This window comes from Struthio camelus, chromosome 4, assembly GCF_040807025.1.
Source record: "Struthio camelus isolate bStrCam1 chromosome 4, bStrCam1.hap1, whole genome shotgun sequence".
In the NCBI taxonomy this organism is placed as follows: Eukaryota; Metazoa; Chordata; class Aves; order Struthioniformes; family Struthionidae; genus Struthio; species Struthio camelus.
In genome coordinates, this window is record NC_090945.1 from 74,244,096 (window position 1) to 74,269,521 (window position 25,426).

A 25,426-nucleotide genomic window follows, 5' to 3' on the forward strand; every position below is an offset into this window, starting at 1 on the left:
AGCAATACATTATGTTGCTCAGGGCTTCATCCAGTCCGTTTTGAGTATGTCCAAAGATTGCCACAACCTCTCTAGGCTTATATGGTTCAGGATTTAGCCATCTACCGCTGTGATTTTATTTTTATTTTTTACTTTTATCCGGTTGGCATTTACCTTGCAGCAACGTGTTGCTTTGCCTCTTGTTCTTCCCATGTGCGTCTCTGAGAATGGCCTAGCTCTTGTTTTCTCTATAGTGCCGTAGTGCATCCCCCCTGTACCCTCCCCCCCCTTTTTTTTTTTTGTTGTCTCTTATCCAGGCTTAAAAAAGCCAGCACTCTCAGCCCCTCTTGTATGTCATAGGCTGCAGCACCCAACCATCTCAGTGGCCATCCATTGGACTGCCTCTGGTTTGTTCGTATCTCTCCCTTTTACTCTGGGGACCCAAAATTGGACACAGATATAGTCTCACAGGTACCACTAATCATTTTCCTTTGTCCTGGTGGCTATGCTCTTGCTAATAAATACAACTTAGTTTGTGTTTAGTCTTTGTTGTTGCAAGGTCTTACTGCTGCCTGAGTTTCAGCTTTTTGTTCATAAAAGCAGAATGAATAGATTAAATGTCTTTGGTTTGTGTGATTGCGGTGCTTTAGAGCAACGAACAAACCTGCTCTCGGTCTCTGGGACTAGAATTAATGGTTATTCTGGTAACACTGGCTATCACTGGGAATTCTGCTGACTAGAAAAGGACTATTATGTGTGGTTGATTCTAATAGCTTGAACTTGAAATGTTGCTTCTGTAGGGGAGTCCTGGTTTGCAGGAACTCTGAGGATTCCACAAAATTTGGATGGTAGAGTGGCACTGTGCATGATCTACATGCAAAACAGTTCTTGGTTTGCTACGGCCAGTCTTAACTGCTAAACATGCAGGATTAGTGTCTGACTTCTATCTTCAAGTCTTTGACACTTCAGCACAGGGGACTCTGCCTTGTTCTCTTCTGAAATGAGGGGCACCTCTTTAAAAAAAAAAAGAAAAAAAAAGAAAAAAAAAAAAGGTGAGCACCTTTTGATAATGAATATACCAAACCCTGCCTTTTTTTCCCAGAAAGCAAAAGAGAGAATTCCAGGTTACCCTATTGCAAGCTTTCAGGTATCGTGCACTGCAAGGTTGAATTGAATTATATTATTGTCTCCCTTAACTACTGTGGCAGTCTTTTTTCAGGCCTGCGATCTGTTGCGTTGTGAGAGGTAAAGTGTCATTATCCTTGGTTCTTACTGAATATACCAAGTGTGCTGAAGTGCATGTGGTTGGCAAACTTTATATAAATCCCTATCACATTTCATAACTAATGTGACTTGTCATTTACTACCCCTTTTATAGGTAGGTGTGCTTCTAGGCTAAGTCTGGCCCTGCTTCTGTTGGATTTGTTTATCCGTAAACCAGTCATTCTTGGCAATCTCTTTTTGCGATAAAAATCTGCAAATCCTGCTTTTGTATGAGGCTTGGGAATCTTATTTAAAGCCTAACTTTTGATATGTTGGGATAGGTTCTTCACCATAGCCAAAATATGTGGACTTCTTGATATTTTGTTTTAATTTTGTAATTGGATTTGTCATATCTACCTCTATTTGATTGAAGGGGCAGTGGGAACATTTGCTTCATAGAATTCCCTAGTCTAAGTCTCTGAGGACAAAATATATTAGGGTCAGAGCGTAAAATTAGTATACCTTTAGATGTATTAGCCTTCTCTGCGTTTTCATAATTACTTAAAGCCAACCAAAGCATGAGCAGGATGTGGTGGGGACGTAGTTTTTGCTCTCCTTTGTGGCTGCCTGCATCTAAATTAGATTAAAGTGACCGTGGAACTGTGCTCTCTCCCTGCTTTGGAAAAGGGTAGGTTGATTTGAGAGGTCATCTAGGGTGAGAAGGGGAGAATGCCAGAACCAACAATCACTGCATCTGGTTTGTTATTTCTAGAAACTAGTGTTACCTGGTCACGGGTACCTGCCACTGGCTTTTAGCCTTGTGTGAGTGTAGATTTAGGCTTCCTCAGGAGATTTCTGTAGGCTCTTGACGAGAGTTTCTTTCTTCCCTAGTCACCATGATCTGCTGTATGTTAATGTCTTGTTCCTCCCCTAATCATGTAACCAAAACTGCTGTGATAGAATGCATTGCTGATTTTTTTTTTCAAGATTTTTTTCTGTGCCTCTGGAAATTACGTAAGTGACAAGAGCGCAAATTGGGAATATCTAGAAGAGAGAATCTTTTCTCTGTATTGATGATAAGTTATGAAGGGTGTGTTTAGTACAGCATATCAAAAAGTCATTGAAGGATGAGGGGAAAACAAATTATTACATCTTTTGCCTAAATTCCATAATGATGTGAGAAAGTTAAGTAAATAGGGTTGACTGATTTTGATGATAAGATTAAGCCAGATAAGATTGCTGGACTTTTTTTGCTTAAAATTCAGCAAATATTTCATAAAAGTTCTGTTAATTTTTTTTTTGTTGTTTTGCTTAATAGATGCCTCATACATTACCTAAAACATCTTTTCAGCGTAGATTTCTGGATGCCTTGTGGAATTACATCTGTGGAAGACAACGTCTTTACCCTGTGTTTAGGTGCTCAACGTAAAACCTCTAGATTTACCTAGCTCGGTCCATTATATGTTCCAATTTGGCCATCTTTGCAAAGACTGAGGAGCTAAGAACCTGTGTGCTTTCTCCACATGTAGTCTGGAGTTATCTGGCAATTTCAAGAGCCTCCTGCAGAACAAACTGAATGAACTCTGACTTGCCTCTCTTTCTTTTCTACCTCTTAATAATACAGGCAAGTCTGATATTCATTCTTGAATTGTTTTTGAAGATAATTTTGTTATACAAAACCTGAATCTTCTGAACTTTCTCCCTTGCCCTTGTTTTTTCATCTGCTCTGTTCGTGAGGCTGGCTATGTCCTTCCAGTTGTTAATTCACATGACCATTCTAATTGTTCTACTGAAAATAACCTTCTGCATCGGAAGACTAATTAAAATTTGAATGTCAGCATGCAGCTTGAGAGCAGGAAATGTTGTATGTGCCTTTAGCGTTCCTATTCTAACGAAGATTTATTTGCTCTTGCAAATTAATTTTGAGTACCTGCTGGCAACAAATTACGTTAGTCTGTATATGAGTTGAGTCAATAGCTTTCTACTTAATTCTCATGCATTTTTTTTTTGTAGTAACTGTCTTTTTAACAGTAAGGAACCCCTATGAAGTCCAATATATTTGCAAAAATGATCTTTGTTCTTGGTCAGTGTTAGTCTGCTGCAGCGTAGGTTGTGCCTCGTAACTTTTGTTCGTAGCTATTATGCCGAACTGTGTGCCCGTAGTTCACATGCTGTGGTCTGTGGAACTCTGTCTAAGGAGCTATGTTAACACAAGTGACAACAAAACAGTTGAAAATAATCAATTTCAGATTTTCTGGAGACCATAAATACTCTAATTGTTTTTATCAGTAATAATTATCAACTTTCAAGGTTTCACAATGAATGTCATCCTGTGAGCCACGATATTTTTTTGCACGTTATTCCTGACTTGTAAAACTGCTCAATGTGCCACTGCCTTCAGTAGTTACGCTTTATAAATGGCTAAAGAAATTATAAATATCACTGGGTGGGTATTTCCCCAAATGAAACGTGATTCCAAATTTCACGACTAACTCAACTTTTTGTGTAGCAGTATCGGAAAAGGCAGCTGTCAGAAGAAGAACTAGGGGAAAAATAAGAACAGCCATAAGCAGGGGCCTGGCCGTCTGTCTAGTACGTGTTCATTAATGCAGCAGGCGCTAGTGAAGGCCACAAGTAAGATGGGAAGGAACCTGCCAAGTCCGAAGTTCCCATGTCCTTTATCGCAAGCGAGCAGTTTGTTTTGGGAACTCTGAAAGGAATCTTTTGTCCAAACTGAAGGAAATCTGAAAGGAATCTTTTGTCCAAAAGAGATCTTTTGTCCAAACTTGACATCCATAAATCCATGGGCCCCGATGGGATGCACCCACGAGTGCTGAGGGAGCTGGCGGATGTTATCGCTAGGCCACTCTCCATCATCTTGGAAAGGTCCTGGAGATCAGGAGAGGTGCCTGAGGACTGGAAGAAAGCCAATGTCACGCCGGTCTTCCAAAAGGGCAAGAAGGAGGAGCCAGGAAACTACAGGCCTGTCAGCCTCACCTCCATCCCTGGAAAGGTGATGGAACAGCTCCTCCTGGAGGTCCTCACTAAGCATCTGGAGGACAAGAAGATGATCAGGAGTAGTCAGCATGGATTCACCAAAGGGAAATCGTGCTTGACCAATCTGATAGCCTTCTATGACGGAATGACTGGCTGGGTAGATGAGGGCAGAGCAGTGGATGTTGTCTGCCTGGACTTCAGCAAGGCTTTTGACACTGTCTCCCAATCCCGTCCTCCTAGGTAAGCTCAGGAGGTGTGGGCTAGACGAGTGGACAGTGAGGTGGATTGAGAACTGGCTGGATGGCCGAGCTCGGAGGGTTGTGGTGAATGGCGCAGAGTCAAGTTGGAGGCCTGTGGCTAGCGGTGTCTCCCAGGGGTCAGTCCTGGGTCCAGTCTTGTTCAATGTATTCATCAATGACCTGGAGGAAGGGACAGAGTGCACCCTCAGCAAGTTTGCTGATGATAGTAAACTGGGGGGAGAGGCTGGCACACCAGAAGACCGTGCTGCCATTCAGAGGGACCTGGACAGGCTGGAGAGGTGGGCGGAGAGGAACCTCCTGAAGTTCCACAAAGGCAAGTGCAAGGTCCTGCACCTAGGCAGGAATAATCCCATGCAGCAGGACAGGCTGGGGGTTGACCTGCTGGAAAGCAGCTCTGCCGAGAAGGACCTGGGAGTGCTGTTGGACAACAAGTTAAGCATGAGCCAGCAGTGTGCCCTTGTGGCCAAGAAGGCCAATGGGATCCTGGGGTGCATGAGGCAGAGTGTTGCCAGCAGGTGGAGGGAGGTGATCCTGCCCCTCTCCTCAGCCCTGGGGAGGCCTCACCTGGAGTACTGTGTCCGGTTCTGGGCTCCCCAGTACAAGAGAGACATGGCACTGCTGGAGAGAGTCCAGCGGAGGGCTACCAAGATGATTAGAGGGCTGGAGCACCTCTCCTATGAAGAAAGATTGCAAGAGCTGGGCCTGTTCAGCCTGGAGAAGAGAAGATTGAGAGGGGATCTGATCAACGTGTATAAGTATCTGAAGGGGGAGTGTCAAGAGGATGAGGCCAGCCTCTTCTCCGTGGTGCCCAGCGACAGGACAAGAGGCGACAGGCACAAACTGAACCACAGGAAGTTCCATCTGAACCTGAGAAAAAACTTCTTCGCTGTGAGGGTGACAGAGCATTGGATCAGGTTGCCCAGAGAGGTAGTGGAGTCTCCTTCCCTGGAGATATTCAAAAGCCGCCTGGACGCGATCCTGGGCAATATGCTCTAGGTGACCCTGCTTGAGCAGGGAGGTTGGTCTAGATGATCTCCAGAGGTCCCTTCCAACCTAAATGATTCTGTGATTCTGTGAATACTGTGCACGTGCCTGGAAGGCCGCGTGCGGTGTGTGAGTGCGCATCAACAGGTTTCAGTGGGTGTATATGTGTCTGCCTCCCTCGACTCCACCTTCTCACAGCTACTCTGTTGGAGCCCATCCTCTTTCCTGTTGAGGGAGTGACATTTGCTCAAGAAATGGTTCCTCAGCTCTGGCAGCACTGACCTCCAGAGGTGTCTCAGTGGCCACAGTACCAAAGGGATCTGCCTGGCTACCTTTGTGGTTTTGACTGAGAAGATGTGGAGACTTTTCAAGGAGCTTTACAGCTGAGTTGAAGATCTGGACTAAATTGGCAACAGAACCCATGGCAGCACTGCATGTGCTCCTTTTAGTGGATGGATTTGTATACAAAACTTGGAAGGGAGGAGAAGGGGAGGGATGATCTTATAGCTGGTGATTTCACATAAGTGGCTAACCTCGCTTTGGGATAAGCCACAGCTGAAATGTGGAAAAATGGAATACTTTAAAGCTTGTGGAGCAGCACTGTAAACACTTAAAGTGGCAGTATTGTTAGCAGTTCTGCGACAGGCTTCCTATCTGTACAGAAGGAGAATTGGACAGAGCTGGATAAACTTTCTGCTTTGGTGGCAGAGGTTATTTAAAAATGTAAACCTGAGAAAGATGTATCGGTTTGACTTGGTTTCTTCTCCTCAAGTATTTTTTTTTTAAATCTGACTGTGGCTTCCGCGTGACCATGAGAGCACGCAGGGCTACATAAATACTGCCAGTATATGAGCATGTAGTATGTCTATATCGCGGCTATTCAGCAACATTATCTTAACTTGCTTATAGAACCAAAATGAAGGAGTTCTTAAATTTCATTCAGAAATAGTTTTCCTGACGTTGCTGAGCTTAGCTCTTAGTAATAGCTTACCCCCTTCCCACAGGAAGGTAGTCAGGCAGACTGGCAGACAGTAGTGGTACAGTATCAAGTGAAAGATTGTTCAGTGTCCCTCTTGTATGCCATTTGTATATATGTAAACATTAACTCTGGCCTTAGAATGGGATTCTGTTTAGGTAGGCAATTCCTCTCCACAGCTCAATTAAAATAAGGTTAAACAGCCCTTTAGTACCAAATTTTGTTTTTAGAGGACTGTGCAAAATTTGTCTCCCATTTGGAGTGTGATCAGTGAGACTGAGGTAGTGATTAGTATGTGATCTTTGATTTCCAAGTGTGTCAACCCTTTTTAAATTTGAGAACTCAAAAGAGTTTTTGTATCTTAAGACTGTTGTAATTAAACTTGGAGATCTTTTTTCCTAGGATTTCTGAGCTTGACTTTAGAGTGAAAATCCATATATTTGCAGAGAATTTTTGTTCCTCCTTAATCTGTGTTCTCCATTAGCTAAGATCTCCTTAAACAAGGTACCTTTGGGTTTTTTTGTGTGTGAATTATATTTGCTCGGAAGTAAGGCTGCTCAGTACTGTTTTTGAAAATCCTGGGGAGCTGTCTAAACATGGGGGGAAGGAACTCCTTTTTGTGCTATGGCATCAGAAAAGAGAAGCTTTTGATGTGGATTGTTTGCTCCACTGCATATACTGCAGAAATCATTACTTCCTTTTAAGTGAATAGCATTTTTAGGGGTCCACATTCAGTCCAGAGTCTCGAGCAGTGGCTATATTGAGGCACTGCAGTGTCACCCTGACTGTTTTAAGACTCTGTAGAAATGGGACCAAAGAACATTCCACGGGGTTTTTTTCTCTTGATTTTTCTAAGGTTAGCTGAAAAGGGAGCAGCATCCCTTTTGCTACTCCCAGTCCACCCCAACTGTAGTGTGTTTTATCTGTGATTTGTAACAGTCTAGGACAGATCAGAATTCAAGTGTTGTGCATTCTCAGTCAAAGCAAAAGATTGTCATTTACAGTTACGCATTTAATTGTGCCAGTTTGAAGCTTTTGATACAACATCATGCCATTTGGGATGCTTTTGGGGACATGCAAAAAATACATAAAGAGAGTGTTACACTAGCAAAATCTCAAGACCTAAGCATAGACAGAGGACGAGAAGAAGAGAAAAAGCAGAGTTCCTTGCTCTCTTTAGAACGGGAATTGTGTTTCGACCAAGCCTGGTCAAAAAACAAACAAATGAACAAAACAAAACAAAAAAAAGGCGCGCACACAAAGACAGGAGAGAACTGGAAATCACTGACAAAGTGCAGGGAGAGGAAGAGATGTCTAGTACCGTAAAGCTTATAGTGGAAATCATGCAGACAGTTCCAGCACTGTTAATAAGCCTTTTCGGAACAGTGACCAGAACAAGTATTATGCCATCTACCAGTTAAGCTGGAGAACAGGTTACTTACTGTGATGCTCCCTCTAAAGGAAAAACTGATGGGACTGTTGAACTGAATTCAAAGCAGGTATGAGAGACTTTTCAGTTTTAATCCAAGTTTTATGGAGGCACTTCCAGCAAAGAGCTATTATACTTTATCATCCCAATTTATCTTTATTAAGCTCTGAGGATAAAGACATATTGTAGCCTGCTGCCACTCATAAAATCTCTTAAAGGAGATTGAAGGGATTGCTGCTTGCATACACTTATGCTAGCAACCTGTAACGTGGGTAGGTAGGGAAAGAAAATTGCCTGTAAGGTGGGGTGTTTTTTTTACGTTTTTTTTTTTATTATTTTTTTTAAGTTTCCATGCTATTACACTTTAATGTTCCGTGGTGCTGGGGAAAGGCCTTGGAAGCCTTTCATTTGCAGAACAGGATTTGAGTGTGCACATCACTGTCCCATGGGTGTGCCTGCTTGTGTGGCACTCTCAGACACCCCTGATGCTAGAAGTTCTTATTTTTCTAAAAATAGCGTGCAGTCTTGAACTGCAGTTTGCTTGCTTTTGAAGTAGTAATTGCATGGCTCAAAAGTAAGTTTTTTGCAAGAACATAGTTTTGGTGATGTTATTCTACTGTCATGTTTTCCCTTTCATTCTTTTTGATTTTTGGATACGTTTCAGGATGTGCATGAAATTTCTTCGGCTTAAATTAACTGACCGTAAAAATAACATCTAGTGTTTGTGCCTCTAACTTCCCTGGAAGCTGTCTCAATCCTATAAATTCATCATCTCATCCTGTCCTAATTACATGTTATCTTCCCTTCCCCCCCCCCCCCCCAATTTCATATTCACATGCATATGCCCTTCAGAGTGTTAAATCTCAAAACAGATTCTTTATGTTAAACATTGTCTAGCTGAAGGAAGTGCTGGTGAAAAGAAAACAAATCCAACTGATATATCGTTATTGGAAGTTGTTTTTATTATGGTCTTTTTTAGTAGTAGTAACAGTTGTAGCAGTGCAGTCAAACTTGTTGATTAATGCTCTACTTGGCTTATAAATCTTTAAATAGTGTCTGTAAGGATGAGCTGTTGGAGAGTTTCATATCACTGAAACTGAGTATGGTTGTTGTAGAGACAGTGCAAATCTGATGTTGATCCGATTGTTTCCCTGTAGAGTGTATGATCTCATGCTTTCAAAAAGAAAGAGGAAATAAGGAAAAAATGGCATTAGGTTTCTACATTTTCTGTGCTGTTTTTCTTTAGTGCTAGCCTTACAGTTATTTCTCCCACTCCTTTATCTTTTATTTCTCTTCTGGGAGTGGAGGGGGAGGTACCGAAATGGGTTTGTAGACTCTTTTACTCCTTAGCTTGGGCATGAGCTGTTTTTTTTACTGATTTCTGTACTTCAACTCATTGGTCTTATCTCTTAATATGATAATCTGTTATTGGTTTTGGTTTCAAGGTAACTGTGCCCTTGTGATATGGAAGCGTGTAATCATTTGGGTAAATACATGCCTTTTTTAAGGGTGGTAGTTTACCCTATGAGCTTCAAAATACATTGCAACGCACTCTGAGGGTTGTGCACGTCACTGCACAGAGTTTCTTCATATTAAGCATGTCTACTACATTCCAGTAACAATACCCTCTCCCTTGGTGTATATATACGATATTGTTCTTGTTAGTTGATTTAAAGCGTGTACACATCTTTGTTACCGCAGATGGGAATTCAGGCCATTTAGAACGTGAAGTTCCATATAGTTTCATTTTCCAAATTGCCACATTTCATAAATAAGAAATGGTCTGTGCTTGCTGGTGACATTCCTTTGGGCGTTGAGGTAGTAATTGTAAGGTAAAACAGTAATGCTAGACTAGAAGCATCTGTGGGATCAATGTGCTATAGCTGCTTGCAGGTTGAAGTAGTGAAAAAGCTTTTGTCTTGGTGGAACTCTTTTTTCCTTTAATTGAGGGAATGAAAATGCATATTTAAGTTGCCAAACAGCTGCCAGAAAGTACGGGAGTAGATTACCTAATGTGGACATATTTGAATGGTCTCTGAACTAGCGAGTAGGACAAAAGAAAATCTGCTATTTTAATGATTCGGACGTGCTGTGGGTGTAGGATGTCTGTTGTACTCTTGGAGGAGCTGAAGATCGGTCTGTACCGTATGTTCAATTTTGGAAAAAAGTAGTTGCGAGAAGGTGCAAGTTTGACATATTGGTTTATGATTAAAAACTAGTAACTTCAGTGTAAATAAGGCTGCAAGCCACTGAAAAACAACTTATTTTATCTAAAATATGGGCATGTCTACTGTGCTAGCACCTCAGCAGCTCATACTGTGTAGCCTTTTAAGAAAGTTGTTTTAAGACTGCTACTAGATATATAAGCTGGTTAATTTGAGACATTTAAAAGGCTCTTCAAAATTAATGTATTTTGATAGCTGCTTTTAAGGTATTCAGGAAAAACATATTTTTATGCAAGCAGGTCAAATACGGTGAAAGACTGCTGTGTCAGCAATAGTGTTTTTTTTGTTTGTTTTTTTTTGTAGTACTCTCGCAAGAGCAAGACGGGTAGAAAATGTTTACGCAGTAAGTGGTTTAGTTTTAATAGTCTTTCTCCAAGAGTTGGGTTAAATGATCAAGAGGGAAGAAAACATAGATGGCTTCTTCTAGGAAGTTACAAATAGACATTTTTATTTACTAGAAATTCTTTTTTACCGAAGTCTGTTGCCTAGCACGGTGGTAACACTGCATAATGCGTCTCCTGAGGGTGAGAATCGGTTTCTGCCAGCACAGCTGTAAAAGCAGCTGGAATATGTGGTTGGGACAGATAAGGTTGGCAAGCTGTCTATCCTTCTCTTTTATAACTAATCAAGTCTTTTTCTTAATCATACTTTTAGGGTTTTTTGTTTTGTTTTGTAGGAACTTGTTTACCAGAAAGCAAAATGCAAGATTTGAAAAACAAAATGATGTGGGATGGAAGTTGTTCGGAAAAGTACCCCTCAGAGAAAACTCACAGAAAGATCCAAAGAAGATGCAAAAGGTATTTGCTGATGTCTGCTTTAAGATTAATGTTGAATGTAGAATCTAGTTAAATTTATGATCTGCACATTTGACTGTGAAGCTTGTTTGAAGATTTATGCACAGTTTCTTGGACAATGTCAAAGATGGTTTTTGTTAATTTTTTTTTTGCTTCCATTGCAACACAGAGTGCTGTTCAAAAGACTGTGTTATGCAAGGTCATTGCGCGCTTCATGAAAGTACATACCTCTTTGATAGAAAGCATTTGATGTGAAGAGTAAAAGTATATGAATGCATATTTGGTTTTTATAACCAAATATTTTGGTTATATATATATATTTTTTTTTTTTGAATATGTTTCAATTTTCTTCATTTTTATCTTATTCTAGTATTTACTTGTTTATAGCCATTGTGTCATAGGCCCATATTATAACGTACTATTTGAAGGGAAATTGTGTTCTGGTGCTAGGCCTTGCTTAAGTAGTAATTTAAAATATGCGAAATCAGGGTAGACTCAATGCGATAAAACGTCAGAAACTTCTGTTGGTATGCTGATTTCACACGTTCCGTGTTTTTTGGAGTGTTTGCTCCTTGGGGTTGAAATGTTCCTTGTATAGGCCTTCTTGGAAGTTTGGTTGCTGACTTGAAATATTGAATAATGTAATATCTTTCAGGGGAGAGTAAGTGAGATAAATTTTTTTTCTTGCACGGTGTATTTCAAAAGGGAGTATTTCAACTATTTTGAAATTGTTTATTAAAGTGGTTCCCTGAACAGGAAAATCTTTAAAAGCATGAGCACCCCTCCTCCCAAAGAATTTAGATATCTCTGAGTCTTCATTGCAGTTTAGCTGGGTTTGGTGCCGATTTGTACTTGTGCATAATACTTATGTTTGCCAGTAGTAAGTTTTTTAAATCCATCACTTGTTATATTTTAGACCGGCTTTTTATTATGAGAGGGGTAGACATCATCTTTTCAGACTTTCCTTTAGGGCCTCCTAATGGAATAAAAATGAGGTGAAATCCTCTTTTCTCTTTCTTTGCATATCACTTCTAAAGCTACAGAATTAAAACGTTATTGAAAATATAACACAGTGTTTTATAAATGTTAGTTCTACTCCAGACAAAAGCGAGCACATAACCAGTGAATCAAATAACCTATCTTTCCCAATGAGGAAGAATATTCTGGGATCCGAGTATGTGATCAATAGCTTATAAGCTATTTCTTCTGTAAGAAGAACTGTCTTCATCTTTGTCACTTGATCTGGGATATTTGGGTCATATGTAGGCTAATATTTTGTGTTTGGGGTTTTGTTGCATTCCATTCAGTTCTTAGCGGTATTTGAAGCTAGGCGTTCTCTCTTCTTTGTTCAGACCACTGTGGGAACAAGAAGGTTTACAGGGAGAGAGGCCATATAGGCAGAACTTCCAAAGCAGCTGCTCTTTGTGAAATTAGAGTTCTTATTTGAAGGGTGGCGCTGCTTCATTTGGGATGAAGTGCTCTGGAAATCCAGGGGGGCTCATGTGACTGTTCTTAGCTGTGGGCTGTTGATTTAAATGAAGCATAGCACCTTTATTAAGTTTTCTTTGAGATCAGCTGTTCAGATTCTTATGTATAGTTTGTCTTGAGACAATGAACAGTTCTGAAATGTTCACCAGAGATCTGTTGATGACAAATTTGAAGAGGCTTGATAATTGCAGTACTTTGACACTGAAGTGTGTTTCATGGTAGTGACCTTTTCTTTGAAGAGTTGGTGAATAAGTCGTTAATATTTTGTGGTTGTTTCTGGCACTCTGGGTATTTTTCCACTAGGATCCAAACTGTCTTGCGTTTTCGGTGTTCCTAAAACATTACAACTTCGGTTGCATTAAATTTATTAGGGGAAAAAAAAGCAGCTATTAAAGAATTACGTGCTATGGCATCCAGCCGCCAACCATTAGTGAGTTTCTGGCAAAATTGTAAGTATTAAACAATCGTTCTAATTCCTCTTGGATAACAATAAGCCTTCCTGGTTTACTTGCTTTCGTGAAGCTGTTTTTGAAATGTAGAACTTCCTAGACTTGAGTAATGCTGTAAATGACTGATCCAATCTCACCAGCACCCAAAAGCACATCCCAGCTTAGACTGCCCACTGAGGCTGCTTTGGCAATCACAAAGTGGCACTGATGTTGCGGAGATGTTTGCCCACTTGGAGGCATGCTTTTAGCCCTGTGACTTGAGCTCTTTTGGGCACATGATTTGGGCCCAAAGAACTTGGGAGGAGAAGGTGACAGCATGTGGCTATTAGGATGGCACATGTGGGCTTACAGCCGTTCTTCCCCTTTCTGAAGAAAGCGTACTAGCCCAGAAGAACAAATGCTCTGCACTATATTCCTACCTTGAGGTGTGTATTTTATTTCCAAGGCCAGAAGAGTATGTGCCTAGAAGAACCTTGTCTCATGTATTGAAGAATTTGGAGGTATGCAATGAAATGTGGGGAGGTGGGGAAGAAGATGGCTCTGAACAAGATAAATGATTAGTGTCCTCTAAATGACTCCAGTGTCTGCAGTTGCTACAAAGTTCCTATGGGGCATGAAGCAAGATGCCAAAACTACTCCTTTTCTTTTCTTTTCTTTTCTTTTTGAAGCCACTATTAATTGTGGGTGCTTTGTGCTTTACTTGAAACTGGGCTTGATTTTTAGAGGTTCTGGGGTCTCCCTTGCAGCTGAGCGTGATGGGAGTTATACTTGGACTATATGAAATCCTCTATAACGGTAGGTGCCCTGAGAATCGCATCCTCTGTGGATGCAGAGTTGGTGGCTGTTCTGGAGCCTGAGGCTTGATATCTTGATCACGTGGTTCATGGCTTGACTGTCACACTGTCATATGAGATGTTACGGTAAGCATCTGTGGAACGCTCTTGCAGAAATTGAGAGAGCTGGGGCTTGCATACTGTGCTGTCAGTGAGTTGTGAGGCTGTGGACGATGACAACATCATAGTTGTTAATTGTAACACTGTCCATTCTACGGACTGAGTGGAATGGTCTCTGTGGAAAATACCACCTAGACAGAAGGGGCTGGTTCAAACCTGAAGTATGCTTTTAGTGTAATGTTGTATGTAATTTTCTATACACATAAAGAACACCAAATTGGAGTGACGAGAGGGTGAATTGTTATCTGACTTCATGGGAAATCAGGGTTGAATCCTGTGGTCCATTGATCTCTTGAGCTAATGAAGTGATTTTAGCAGCAGTTATCTGTCACTTCATGTCATGGAATTTCTGGTTACATTATGGGATTGGGCGTGTGCAAGTTTCTTGATGAGAAACAGACATTGCTAATGTGCTGCTGGGCACAGATATCGTGGACATAGCTTCCTACCCCTAGTACATTCTGTTCCTTCTGAATTGTGTATGTGCAGGGTTATCTGATTTCATTCACAGATCTTTCTGCTCTGACGGTCTGTCTTGTTGCTAATGGTCTGTACTGCTGAGATGGTGTACAAAAGAGAAGCACCTTGACATGCCTCTGTAACTTTTTAGCGTTTTACCTCTCAAGTATTTATCTGGATTTGTACTGAAGAGATGTTTGATGCTTTGTGAAAGGATTTCATACCTATTTGCTGGCAGCAGAAAGCTGACAGGATTCTGACATTCTGCTTCCAAGTTGGTGAAACAGGGAAGGGGAAGCATGTACCTCCCTCTCAAGCTTAAGCCTCTCTTTCCTATTCCACTTCTCACCCCTCCTAGGGCTGGATATTAATGGGGTACTTGAAACAGAGGTTGTTTATTGAGCAAGAGTCCTTGCGTTGTATGTCTGCTCAGCCTTGACTTGAATATTTTTTCCTTGAAAAAAGATCAATAATTCGTACTGTGGTGTCCAAGTCTTTCTGCAAATTGTCAGTTTAGTTTTTTTTCTATGTGGTGAAATACGCTCCGTTGCATAGACCGTAGCACTACATCTGCCTGACTACATAGGCTCTTTGAGAGAGTTCCTATGGGCAAAATCTTGATCCAAGTTAATTTTGAGGCAAGTTAGAGGAAAGGTGACTTTCATTTCTTTATCGTGATCTTTACTTCATTATGTTTTTCTGTTTCAAAAAAGTCAAGTTCCCTGTAACTTGTGCAGACTTTAGGAAATCCTCTGGAGTATCAGAGATGCCACAAAATACCCAGGCTCTAGCAATAACGATGGTCATCAGTTGATGTATGTGTTTGTCCTCAAGCTCAACATACCTAGGGAAATCAATCTTACTGGACTTGCTTGGTGTGAAGCTCTTTGTGTGCATGAACAAAGGTGACTGAGTCATCAAGCAGCACTTTCTCAAATCATCTTCTTTTGCTTCTGGACAAACATCAAAGAAATCCTGGTCAGCTGGTTAGAACCCTGTGACTATCCCATAAATCTGGCTGTAGACTCCTGTAGTGACTACTTCCTTGGCATGTTTGTGGTTCCATCTTTTGATACCTTTACTATGTGGCTTTTCTTTTCTTTTCTTTTCTTTTTTTTTTCCCTTCTAAAATGAGATGAACTAAGGTCAACTGCAAATTTAAACAATCTTGACAGAGAAGGATGATTGCGCTCACGTTTTTGAAATTTGTGTACAGGCGATAAGAGTTTTTAAAAACATTCTTACTGTACATAGTTCTGATACTTTCCCCATAATAATCTCGTCTGGGACTAAAAGAAACTTGCAAGAAATAATGTGCTTGTGAGGAGTATTTGTTTGTAATACGAGAGAGGAAAAAGAAGTAGCTGAACTGTGAAGTGGTTAACATTGTTTTTTAGAATTAACAGTTATTTCCTTTACGGCTTGTGCTTATAAATAAATATAACCCGAGTTCCTCAAACTTTAGCTGCAGTTCACAAGTTGAACACTATTTCACTGCAACTAAAGATGGTTGTACATATGCAACTAAGTTGGGCACGATCTGTGAGGAGAAGCAGCTCTTCTTTTTTGTCTGACCTCAGCTGGGAAAAAGAATAGTCAGACAGGTTTTGAGCACGTAAGCCTTTTCTCAAGTCCTATAGATACTATTTTAACAAGGCTCCCTTGCTTATACCTTGTAGGTATAAGATGTGGCAGCATACTCGGTTTTTAACGGTGTGGGAATTAAACACTGCAGCCAGTTGCTGTTCGGCTTACTTTTGAAAAACAAAGCTCTTTCTGAATGTTCTTGCTGACAGTGTGCATGGACGTTACTCTTGATAAAGAATCGGTATTCGTGTAGGCTGGAGTTGGTTGCTCTGCGTTGTCACCAAGAAATTGTGTACAGGTTTTATCCAGGTAAGTGTTTTAAAGCTAAAAACCTTCCGGAACAGGTAATACTGTCTGAGAAATTGTCAGTGCGTTTAAAATGCAGACCTAGGTAATTCTTTGGGCCGGGGGGATATCGGTTATCTTCAGGAATCTTGCTTCAGCAGAACTGGTTATGCCAGTTGCTTTTGTAATTGATGGGTCAAAATGCACTAAGTCAGGTGACAGTACTTCACTGAGAATAATCATAAAAGTAAAATCCTCTTGCCCTCTAAATAGACTGTAAAACTGGAATTGGGCTTTGTGGCCGGTATTTGTTTCAGGAGCTCTTCAGGACTGGCAAGAACAGCAGATATAAATACCATATGTTCACAGCTTCTTGTTGAGTGGTTTTGCTAGTGAACGCTCTTGACAAAAAAAATACCTTTAAAAATTCAAGGTGAGATAGGATTGTGTATCACTTAATTGTCTCTCAAGCTCAGTCTTCAGGGAATTTCTTTGTAACTAGCCAGTCAAGAGCTTAAGGATTAGGAAACTAACGTGTATAGAGGAAAGTCTGATTTTCTCCGCTGTATCCTGAGATATGTTTTAGCTCTCTTGCCCAAAGGAGCAGCTTTGTTTAAATTACTTTTTTTTTTTTTTAGTGTATGTTTAGATGAGATGTTGTTTCTTTAGTATGGCAATCCATTTTTGAATCAATGGATAACTGTTTTCCTTTCCAAGATGTTCTATTATCTTATGCAAACTGTTCAATTTAATTTTAACTGTATGGATTTCACTAAGAACCTAATGGAATTTCTTCATTTTCTTTGAGTTTCGATACCAGTAAAATTCAGCACATATGTCATTTCAGGCCTTTCAAGTAACAACCTTTGCTTATAAATTCAAGTCTAAATATCTATTTATCTATATCTATAATAGACATTCTATGTCGAAGTATTTAGAATGTCTAATAGCAGTTCCTTAATAATAAAAAGTAGTTAGGACTTTTAGCCTAGGGATTATAATATTTCTAAACCTAGAAGGGTTTCTATTTTGAAAGCCATAGTTTTTGTGCATGCTCTCTGTTGTGTGCTTTGTGTGTGTGTGTATGTGTGTATATCTCTCTCTCTTTTTTTTTTTTTTTTTTTTAATGGGGGAGAGATTCCATTAAATAAATGTTGCTGGGGAGTTGGTTTCTTGCTGTGAGGCCACCAATGATAAAAGCAGTCTGTCCACTTTAGATACAGTGGAAAACTAACAGCAGCTTATGTACAAGTGTGAATAACAAGTCTGTCTATGCAAGGAGCATATTGCTGGTATACTGCAGGCAGAGTGACAACATGAGGGCTATAGCCAGGCTTTTCAGTTCCTGTTGTTTGTTTTGTCTTTACCAGTGCAACAGTCATTTGAATCAGTGCTCATCTATGCTAACCGCATCAATACTGTATTGCTGCTGTCATACAAGTTGGGGGCAGAGTGTTCCCACCCCCTCCTAACCAAAAGTTTTGATTTTTTTGTTTGTTTTTTGTGGGGTTTTTTTTTTTTGGCCCATTGCTGTATTTCTGTTTTTCTTTCAGAACATCTGATTCATCAAGTATGTTTTTCTGTACTAATTTGATCCCACTTAAGATCATGATCTACATTCCTGTAAATTAAAATCAGTTGTGCATAAGAGGCTTCCTCTGCACGCAGCATGTGATAAAGTGAAAGTGAGTTCTTGAAACAGCTAAACACAGTGCACGGCTTGTAGGTGATGCGTTTCTATGGGATGAATATTTAAGTTTGTTACAGTACTTGAGGAAAAAATGTTATAAGATGATTTGGATCAGTTATCATTCAAGTCAGTCTTGATTTCATCCCTCCTCCCCTTTTTCGCTATAATCCTTGTTTATTAGTAAAACCACTTGAATATTATTTTTGGCTTGGATCTAAGAGATGGAGAAAAGAGAGTTGCAGAACACCACCACCCAGCAGGAATTTTTCAAAGGCATTACTACAACCCCCCCTCTGGGCAGACAGTGACAAGAGCTCCTGTTGAGGTTGGTGTGCTTTGTCTAGAAAGAACCAGAGAAAACTGCGCGGAGTGGACTGATTTCTGATCTGTTGAGGAGGTTCTTATGCTGCTTTTGCAGTCATTTAAAAATATTTAGCTTTTCTAAATGTTTATCTTAAACATGCTTTATTCTGTATTTAGCTACGCCATTCAGTGCCTGTGGAAAAGGAAGTGGTTGGTTCAAGCTGGCTGCTAACGCCTGCGGGAGCTAGTTCTACGTTCTGGATAAAGCATTGTCCTCTGCTCATATTGAGTTTGTCTTGGGGTAGGTCATTGGGTACATCATTGTGTCTGATGGCTATAGCTGTTGATGACTTGTGGCGTGGGGTTTTTTTGGTTTGATTTTTTTGCTTTTAGATTTCATTTGCACTTTAAAGTGTCCTAGACCTTAAACTTTGTCTAGGGCATGTTTTTTTCTGTTCCACCGTAGGAGTCAGAGGGTGCAAATGAGTCATTTCCTGTGTTCTCTTCCTCTGGGTTCATTTCTGTTTGTTATACTTCAAAAGGCAGGAGCTAGATCTGTCACTGAAGGGGGGGGGAGGGCAGGGGAGAAGAGGGGAGGGAGTGCGGTTGCAGCACAGAAGCATATCGTAGTCTAAAACTAACCTATGCTCACTCCTGTTGCAGTATGTGAAAATAAAGGTGTAACTCTAATTTTTCACTTTAGAATCAAACCCCTTGACTTGTAAGTTGCCTCAATGCACTACCATTTCATGTGTCTTTTCTTTTGATTCTATTCAACATGTTTTGATTTTATTTGTAATCCTATTTAAAGGGAATTTAATTTTTTTTTTAAGTAAATAAAACTGGAGAGAAGAAACCCATTTGGTCACTTAAAAAAAAAAAAACTATGTCATAAAAAATGTTTCATCTCCCCCACAACCCCACCTAGAAGCCTATAAAAATGTGCTGAAGAGATCATTCAGTAATTCCAGTAGGTTGTATTACTCCACAAAGAGTATGTTGCCCTTGTCCTGACTTGAAAATTACCTGCCTCAAACAAATCTACTATCTTATTTAAACAGATAGAGCAAGACTAATAGCTTCCATCCACAGTAAATGAAAGGGTAATGTGATACAACAGCAGAAGGATTGTTACTGTGTATTTTAATAATAAGAGAATGTAATGTGACCCACTCAGATATCATAATCTAGCAGACAGCCTAGATGCCAAACTGGTGCTTTTGATGTCCTTCTCTTATTCGCAGAACTTCTCACCTAATGGCATGAGCACCTGAAAGGACAGAATACATAGTAAGAATATTTGACAAGTAACAGGGTTTGTATACAGTGTTCATAGTTCTGACGAACTGAAAAAGTATTTTCAAAGAAAGAGTGTTTTCTCCATTTCAGTTTTAAAGCTTTTATTTTATTTCTACCACTCTCTAAAATCCCTCAAAAATTATCTTGGTCAAAATTTCTGGAAGCTTGAGGGATCCCAAATAGGAGTAAGTAAAAGAGATGATGTGTGAAGATAGGTTTTTAGCTTTCTAGGAAAAAATACTGAATAGATTAAAGTGCGAGCTAGCGATACTCTAGTGATACACTAGTTAATACTAGTGAGAAGTTTTTGGGGAAATACAGTGTGTTTACAATGGTCTGATGAGAAGTTTGTTTGTATTAATTGAAACAATCACTTTACGGCCTAAGTTGATGCTTAGCTTTAGATGGAATATAAATCCACACTGCACGAGGAGGTCATCTTTAAATGCAGGAAAGCACAAACTCATCGAAAGATGGCTGACTTTAGAGGAGGAAGTAGATAATTCTTCTTACCCCTAAGATTTCAAGGCAGGGAAGACAGTTTTCCGGAAGACCTGATACATGTGTATAAATTTTCATTTGATGTTAAATGAGAATCCAGCATGTAGTTGGCATTTATGCGTCTCTAACATTGTTTATAGATAGATACATAAACACCTAGATCTTTGTGTAGCCTGGTAAGTTGTTTTCAGCGTAGTGATCTTCCACCGTGCATGCTAATAAGCAATACACAGGAGGCTATTGGTGTCGTGTTGTTCCTTCCCCCCCCCCCCCCCCCCCCCCCAACCAAAGGATTTTGGAATGAAAATAGAAATCTGTAGCGAAAGAGCTTGGAAATACTAACAGATGCTTTTGAATGTTGTATTGCACCAATATTTGGCAAAACTTTTCTAGAAGCGGAGTTGGAGATAAATCCTGAAAGCAGGTGTGTCAGCTTCTAAATATTGTGGGAGAAATGCCTATCCTAACAAAACACTAGAACTTGCGTTGTTTAAAAAAATATATATATTGGGAAAGCTTTGCTGGGACTTCAGTATGTTATTTCTGTATTAACAGATGCACGCTCCAAAGAAACTTGATCCAAAGATTTTCTTTGTTTCTCTTCTAGATTATACATCTCAAACTTCATCTAAAATAAAGAATGGGGGGGAAGGTGAAGGTTTTAAAAGGCTAACTCTTGCCATGCTCTCCATCAGCAAAACAAAACAAAAACCTGATGCTCTCTGTGAAATGAATGGAGTTACTGTATGTGTGTTATTGGAAACCCTGAGGATATGGATGTAAAGATTTTTAAAATCCCAAACTGGTATTTTTTCCTTAAATGTCTTTCTGAAGAAAGGCTAGGAAAATAATTCTTTGCGTTTTAAGTTCTCTCTTATGAACAAAATATTTTTTTTATCTCAGCAACCAGAGGACAGCTGACCCATTGTTCTTGATTGTATTACACAATTTTTGTGCCCGTTAGTAATTTCTGCGTTTAAAAAAAAAAAAAAACTGTTCTACTGTATCGTGAAGTTCCCTCTGACATGACATAGTTCACTAGAAGCTATGTCAAGAGTACTGAAGCCTGGAAATGGTCACCACTTGAAGCTAGGCAGTGGAGGTATGCTGCCTTCATTCTTAATGTGTATTTATGCGTGCATCTTTTTGAAAGGCACAATTTCATCTTCTTAAGACTGAACCTTAAACTGAAAAGGTAGCAATATTCAGGAAAACTTAATTTCACATAAAGCTCTGTCAACATGTAAACATAGAATGCACAGGAGTCCTGTAGTCTGAACAGATGAGGAGGATGTGGACCACACCATCAGTAGGAGCGTTATAGAAACTACTTCAAGGATAATTTCAGGAATCAGAGCAGCGTATATGGATGTAGCAAACCACTTGAAGAAGCTTTAGTGCAATAGATCTATTGCCTTGCTTTTTCACCCTTAGTAAGGGCAGATCCAAGTATAAACCTTGAAAAGGTCAGATATCCCCGCATCGGTATTCAGTTACTGTTTTTGTTTGTAAATAGATGTGTATGTAGGTAAGTTTGTGCAGGCTTGTATTTGACTTTAGCATATATACCAAGCTAGCGTGAGAAAGGGTACTTTGCTTGATGCCATTAACTATATTCTACTTTTTCCCTCTCTTAAAATCAGTTTGATAACTTCCGTTCTGCTTCCTCATCAAAGTGTGGGTATCTGAACAGCGTGATAATACAGGAGTTGCTGTGCACTGCAAAGTAGATAGCATTCCTCGGTGGCTTTTATGCTGTTTTGAAGATTGCAAGTATTCAAGGCCATATTTGCAACTGATTAGAGGATTTGCAAGATAAAAAGTCATGTTCCTGCAATTCCTTCCCGATATCCCAGAGTTAACCTGGTGCTTTGGCTGTCTCAGAACTGCGTCAGCGTTAAGCTTAAAAGGATACATGCGTTTGTGTCTTGCTCAGAATGAGGGGAACAGTTCATAAGTAGCCAGACTGAAGAGCATGTTGTTTGAGATTAGATAGTGGAGATAAATTTTCTTCTGCAACACCAGCACTAACACTTTGGCACTAATGTGAAATGTCAGGAGAGAAAGTTGTTGAGAGATTATTTGGAAGGGTATGGTGGTGAGGCTAATATATAAAAATGAGTTGGAGAGATTAGTGAGTGGGCTGCTTCTAGTTGATGTAAAACTTAATTTTTTTGTTTAAACTCCCTATCCAGTGTAATTCCAGTCTCCCTAGAAGTGAAACGTAAGGGATACACTGAAAACTGGTGTTGGTTGTGGTTGGTTTTGGCAGATGTTCGTTGCAAAAAAAGTATATGTTTAGCTTGTATCCCCTTGCCCAAGGGTTTATCAGATACTTGCTCTGCTGGAAGCCTTTCCAGTAGATGTTTCCACTTGTTTGATACGGTAATGTATCAGATAATATCAGTGCTTGGTGAAACTGTGCACGTTGGTATACTGCAGATTAAATTGCATCCTTTTCAATGTTTTCAATGGAGTACTAGATTTTTTTTTTTTTTTTTTTTTTGCATCTGTGACTCTTATTGGAGGATGCTGCCCAATCTGAGTATGGGTATGTTTGACAATAAAACGCTATTCTTAAACTGCATGGTTCACAGGTGTGCTTTGTCACTTTTGCCTTGTACTTTAAATACAAGGACCTACTCTAGCTTCCCTGTTCCTTTTTCTTTATAAAGCATGTCTGATGTTATATGACCCAAAAAGCACTTAAATTATTTATATGTAGCACAAAGGAAAGATGAACCCTAAGGGTGAGAGCCATCTTATATGTAGCACATTACATGTTTAGAGAGGAGAGAGATTCCCGCCCCTAAGGGGTATTTTAAGGGAGTAAGGGAGGAATTTCAGAGCACTTCAAATGATGCCTGAAAATACATGGTGTGAATTTTCCTCATGTGCACTGGCCATAGGCTCTCACTCTTCTTTTGCTCAAGCATTCCTCATGTGTGAAGTGTGGAGCAGGCTGTGGTGCTAGAGATAAGAAGAGTGTTCAGATGGGAAGTAACACTTTGTGAACCTACGATGTTTTTTCAATCAAATATTGTGATCTTATTGCCATCTTCTGCTCTGATGCTCTTTCTGTGACTTAAAAAGATTAAAATTATATCTAGATAAAAGTAGGGATGACGGTTCTTGAACTATTCATTAATTGTAAAACTTGCCAGATTGCTTTGCCAAAGTCTGCAGGTTGAGCGTGCAGCTCGGATTTCTCAAGTTGTCAGATCAGTAGCTAATAAACTAAGTGTACGTCACAATAGATAGGCCCTCCTTTTTGGAGTTCTTTACAGAACTCTATCAAACTTGCAAGTGCACACATCCTTTTAATATTAACCTTTCAAAGAACTCCTGGAATTCAGTAATTTGTATTTTTTTTTTCTGTGAGCTTTTGGAGGATAGTCTCATAATCTAATTTTAGCCTGAGATGTTAGTCTCCCGAAGCTCCCTCTGTTTTACTAGGGAGATGGAGAAGCTCCTCCAGAGCAGTTAGTATCACCTACATTAGCTTCCTGTCTGGATTGCTTTCTCAGTCAGGTTTCCCAAAACGCCCCGGACAGCAATCGTAAGTAAATAATTAAAACAACATCACTGGAAATAAAACAATCTAATTTTTTTTTTTTAAGCTAAGTCAATCCCTCCTTGTTATTGATACTGTAGTAACATTTCTGGCTATGTGATTTTTCTTAAATCCTCTTAATTGCAAAACTCTGCTGACATAAATTTGTAATCAAAAACTTGCAAACCCAGGTTGTTCCTTAAATTATCAGAGAGAGAGAGAATTTTGCACAAATGACTGGCGTAGAGATTAGTAAGTCTTATTTGATACCCTTCAGAAAGGAGCAAAATCAGCCTGTTTGAAATCTTAACATAACAATTCTGCAGCTTCTTAAGGAAAAATGTAAAAATACTGAAAGGCTATTAAAGGCTTTGATTTTTATATCGCACTAAACTACAAGTTCACACAATGACAGCATGGCCAGGGTTGGAAGGGACCTCTGGACATCATCTAGTCCAACCCCCTGCTCAAGCAGGGTCATGTAGAGCACGTTGCGAAGGATTGTGTCCAGGTGGGTTTTGAACGTGAATTGTTGAGTTTGTCTTCTCGATTCTGACTGTGAAAATACTAAGAATCTAAAAATGTATAAAGGTTTGTATATGTATCTGAATCCATAATTTGAATCCATTCCATAATTTGCATCACTTGGAGCAATAATATCATGCTGTTCAGACTTTCAGTAACACTGATAATGAGAATTATTTTTTGTGCTGTTACAGTGCATCTTTTTTGAAAATCTTAGTGAGCAGGGTTGTTGTACTGTAACTTTTTGGTGGGATGATTAATGTGCTTTTATCTCCAGTGGCTGAAGATGTTGCTGCTGTTGATAATAAATCTTCAACATCTCCTGTGATAGTGAAGACGTAAAATGATCTTTTTTCCATTCACTCTGATTGCTGTAGTCATATTGTATACATAAGAGCCTCCACTGCAGTGATCCTGACTCCATTACAGTGATCTAGACAAGGTTTAATACCTTATCTAGAATCAGATCAGAGTTTGCTAACCCAAAAACAGTCGCCGCAGTTTCATGATCAGATGGTTTCAACTGCTCTACTGCAAGAAGTAGTCCTGCTGCTTGCTCCTTTTCCTGCATAGCCTTTTCTTTTGTGTCAACACAAGTATTATTTACATTGCCCCACAGCAAGCCAATTCCAGAAATTATCAGCGTTAAAACTAGCAATTTCCCTTTCCAGCAAAAGGAAAAACTCGTTTTCAGCAGGTTCACTTCCCCAGTTCAGTTTATCATACAGTCACGCAACTACTTATGGTGGCACAAGAGAGTGGTGTGAGGGGCCAGAATTAAGGGTGGGGAAGAGCAGAACTGCATGGAGGATGGTTAAATTGCTGGATGTGTATCGGCTTAAATTTATCTGATAAATAAAAGACAAGAGATTGCAAATCGATACACAGCAGAAAACTGTGAAGCAGCACTGAAGCAATATTTAGGTTGCGGGCAAACTCAAAAGTCAGGAAATGACGATTTTCTGTTTACTTGTCAGGAACCACACCAGGATTGCCAGGAACCAGTCTTCTGTACTGAATGGTGCAGCAATTCCAGTGCAAAAAAATATGATGTAATTAAAGCTAGTGCATAACTTGTTTGAGTAGCCTCAAGTGCTCTTACAATTGCAGGCAACTTAAAAATGGAGACAACTACTAAATGTCTATATGACGTGTGACTCTGGTTTGAAGTACAGAATGTAACTTGCTTTGTTTTTTATCCACAGAAGTATTTTCCAGTTTCACTAGCTTTCAGTTTCTTCCCAAAAAGTTTTGCAGAACGCATAGTTGACAGAGAGTTCCTCCTCTTGTGAATTGACAAATGGCTATTTGCTTTGTCCGAAAGATGTGCAGTGGTGTTGTGTTTTCTGTATGTGAAACCACAAAGGTTTACCACAGGAATACTATGGTCCAGATAATGTTGCTCGCTCTTGTGATCTGAAGTTTTGTTTTCTGTGTCAATAGCTGTAATTTTACATGTGTCATTTGATATATGTGATAATGTATTG

At 39.7% G+C, this 25,426-nt stretch overlaps 1 protein-coding gene and 1 long non-coding RNA gene across 5 annotated transcripts in view; both read left to right on the forward strand.

Moving 5' to 3' along the window:
* Positions 1–25,426, forward strand: part of TBC1D14 (TBC1 domain family member 14) — a 76,758-nt gene that overhangs the window by 13,598 nt on the left and 37,734 nt on the right. For 3 of the 4 annotated variants that reach the window (XM_068943422.1, XM_068943421.1, XM_068943423.1), the window contains exon 3: positions 10,730–10,850. In XM_068943422.1, the coding sequence (XP_068799523.1) occupies positions 10,730–10,850 (121 nt within the window). Of the gene's footprint in view, positions 1–10,356; positions 10,397–10,729; positions 10,851–25,426 lie in introns of those variants that run through there. The other variant, XM_068943424.1, reaches the window with a different exon arrangement.
* LOC138067242 (uncharacterized) lies at positions 15,674–18,363 on the forward strand. Its single transcript, XR_011141111.1, has 3 exons — positions 15,674–15,811; positions 15,993–16,092; positions 18,239–18,363. It is a non-coding gene; the product is annotated as an uncharacterized lncRNA (long non-coding RNA).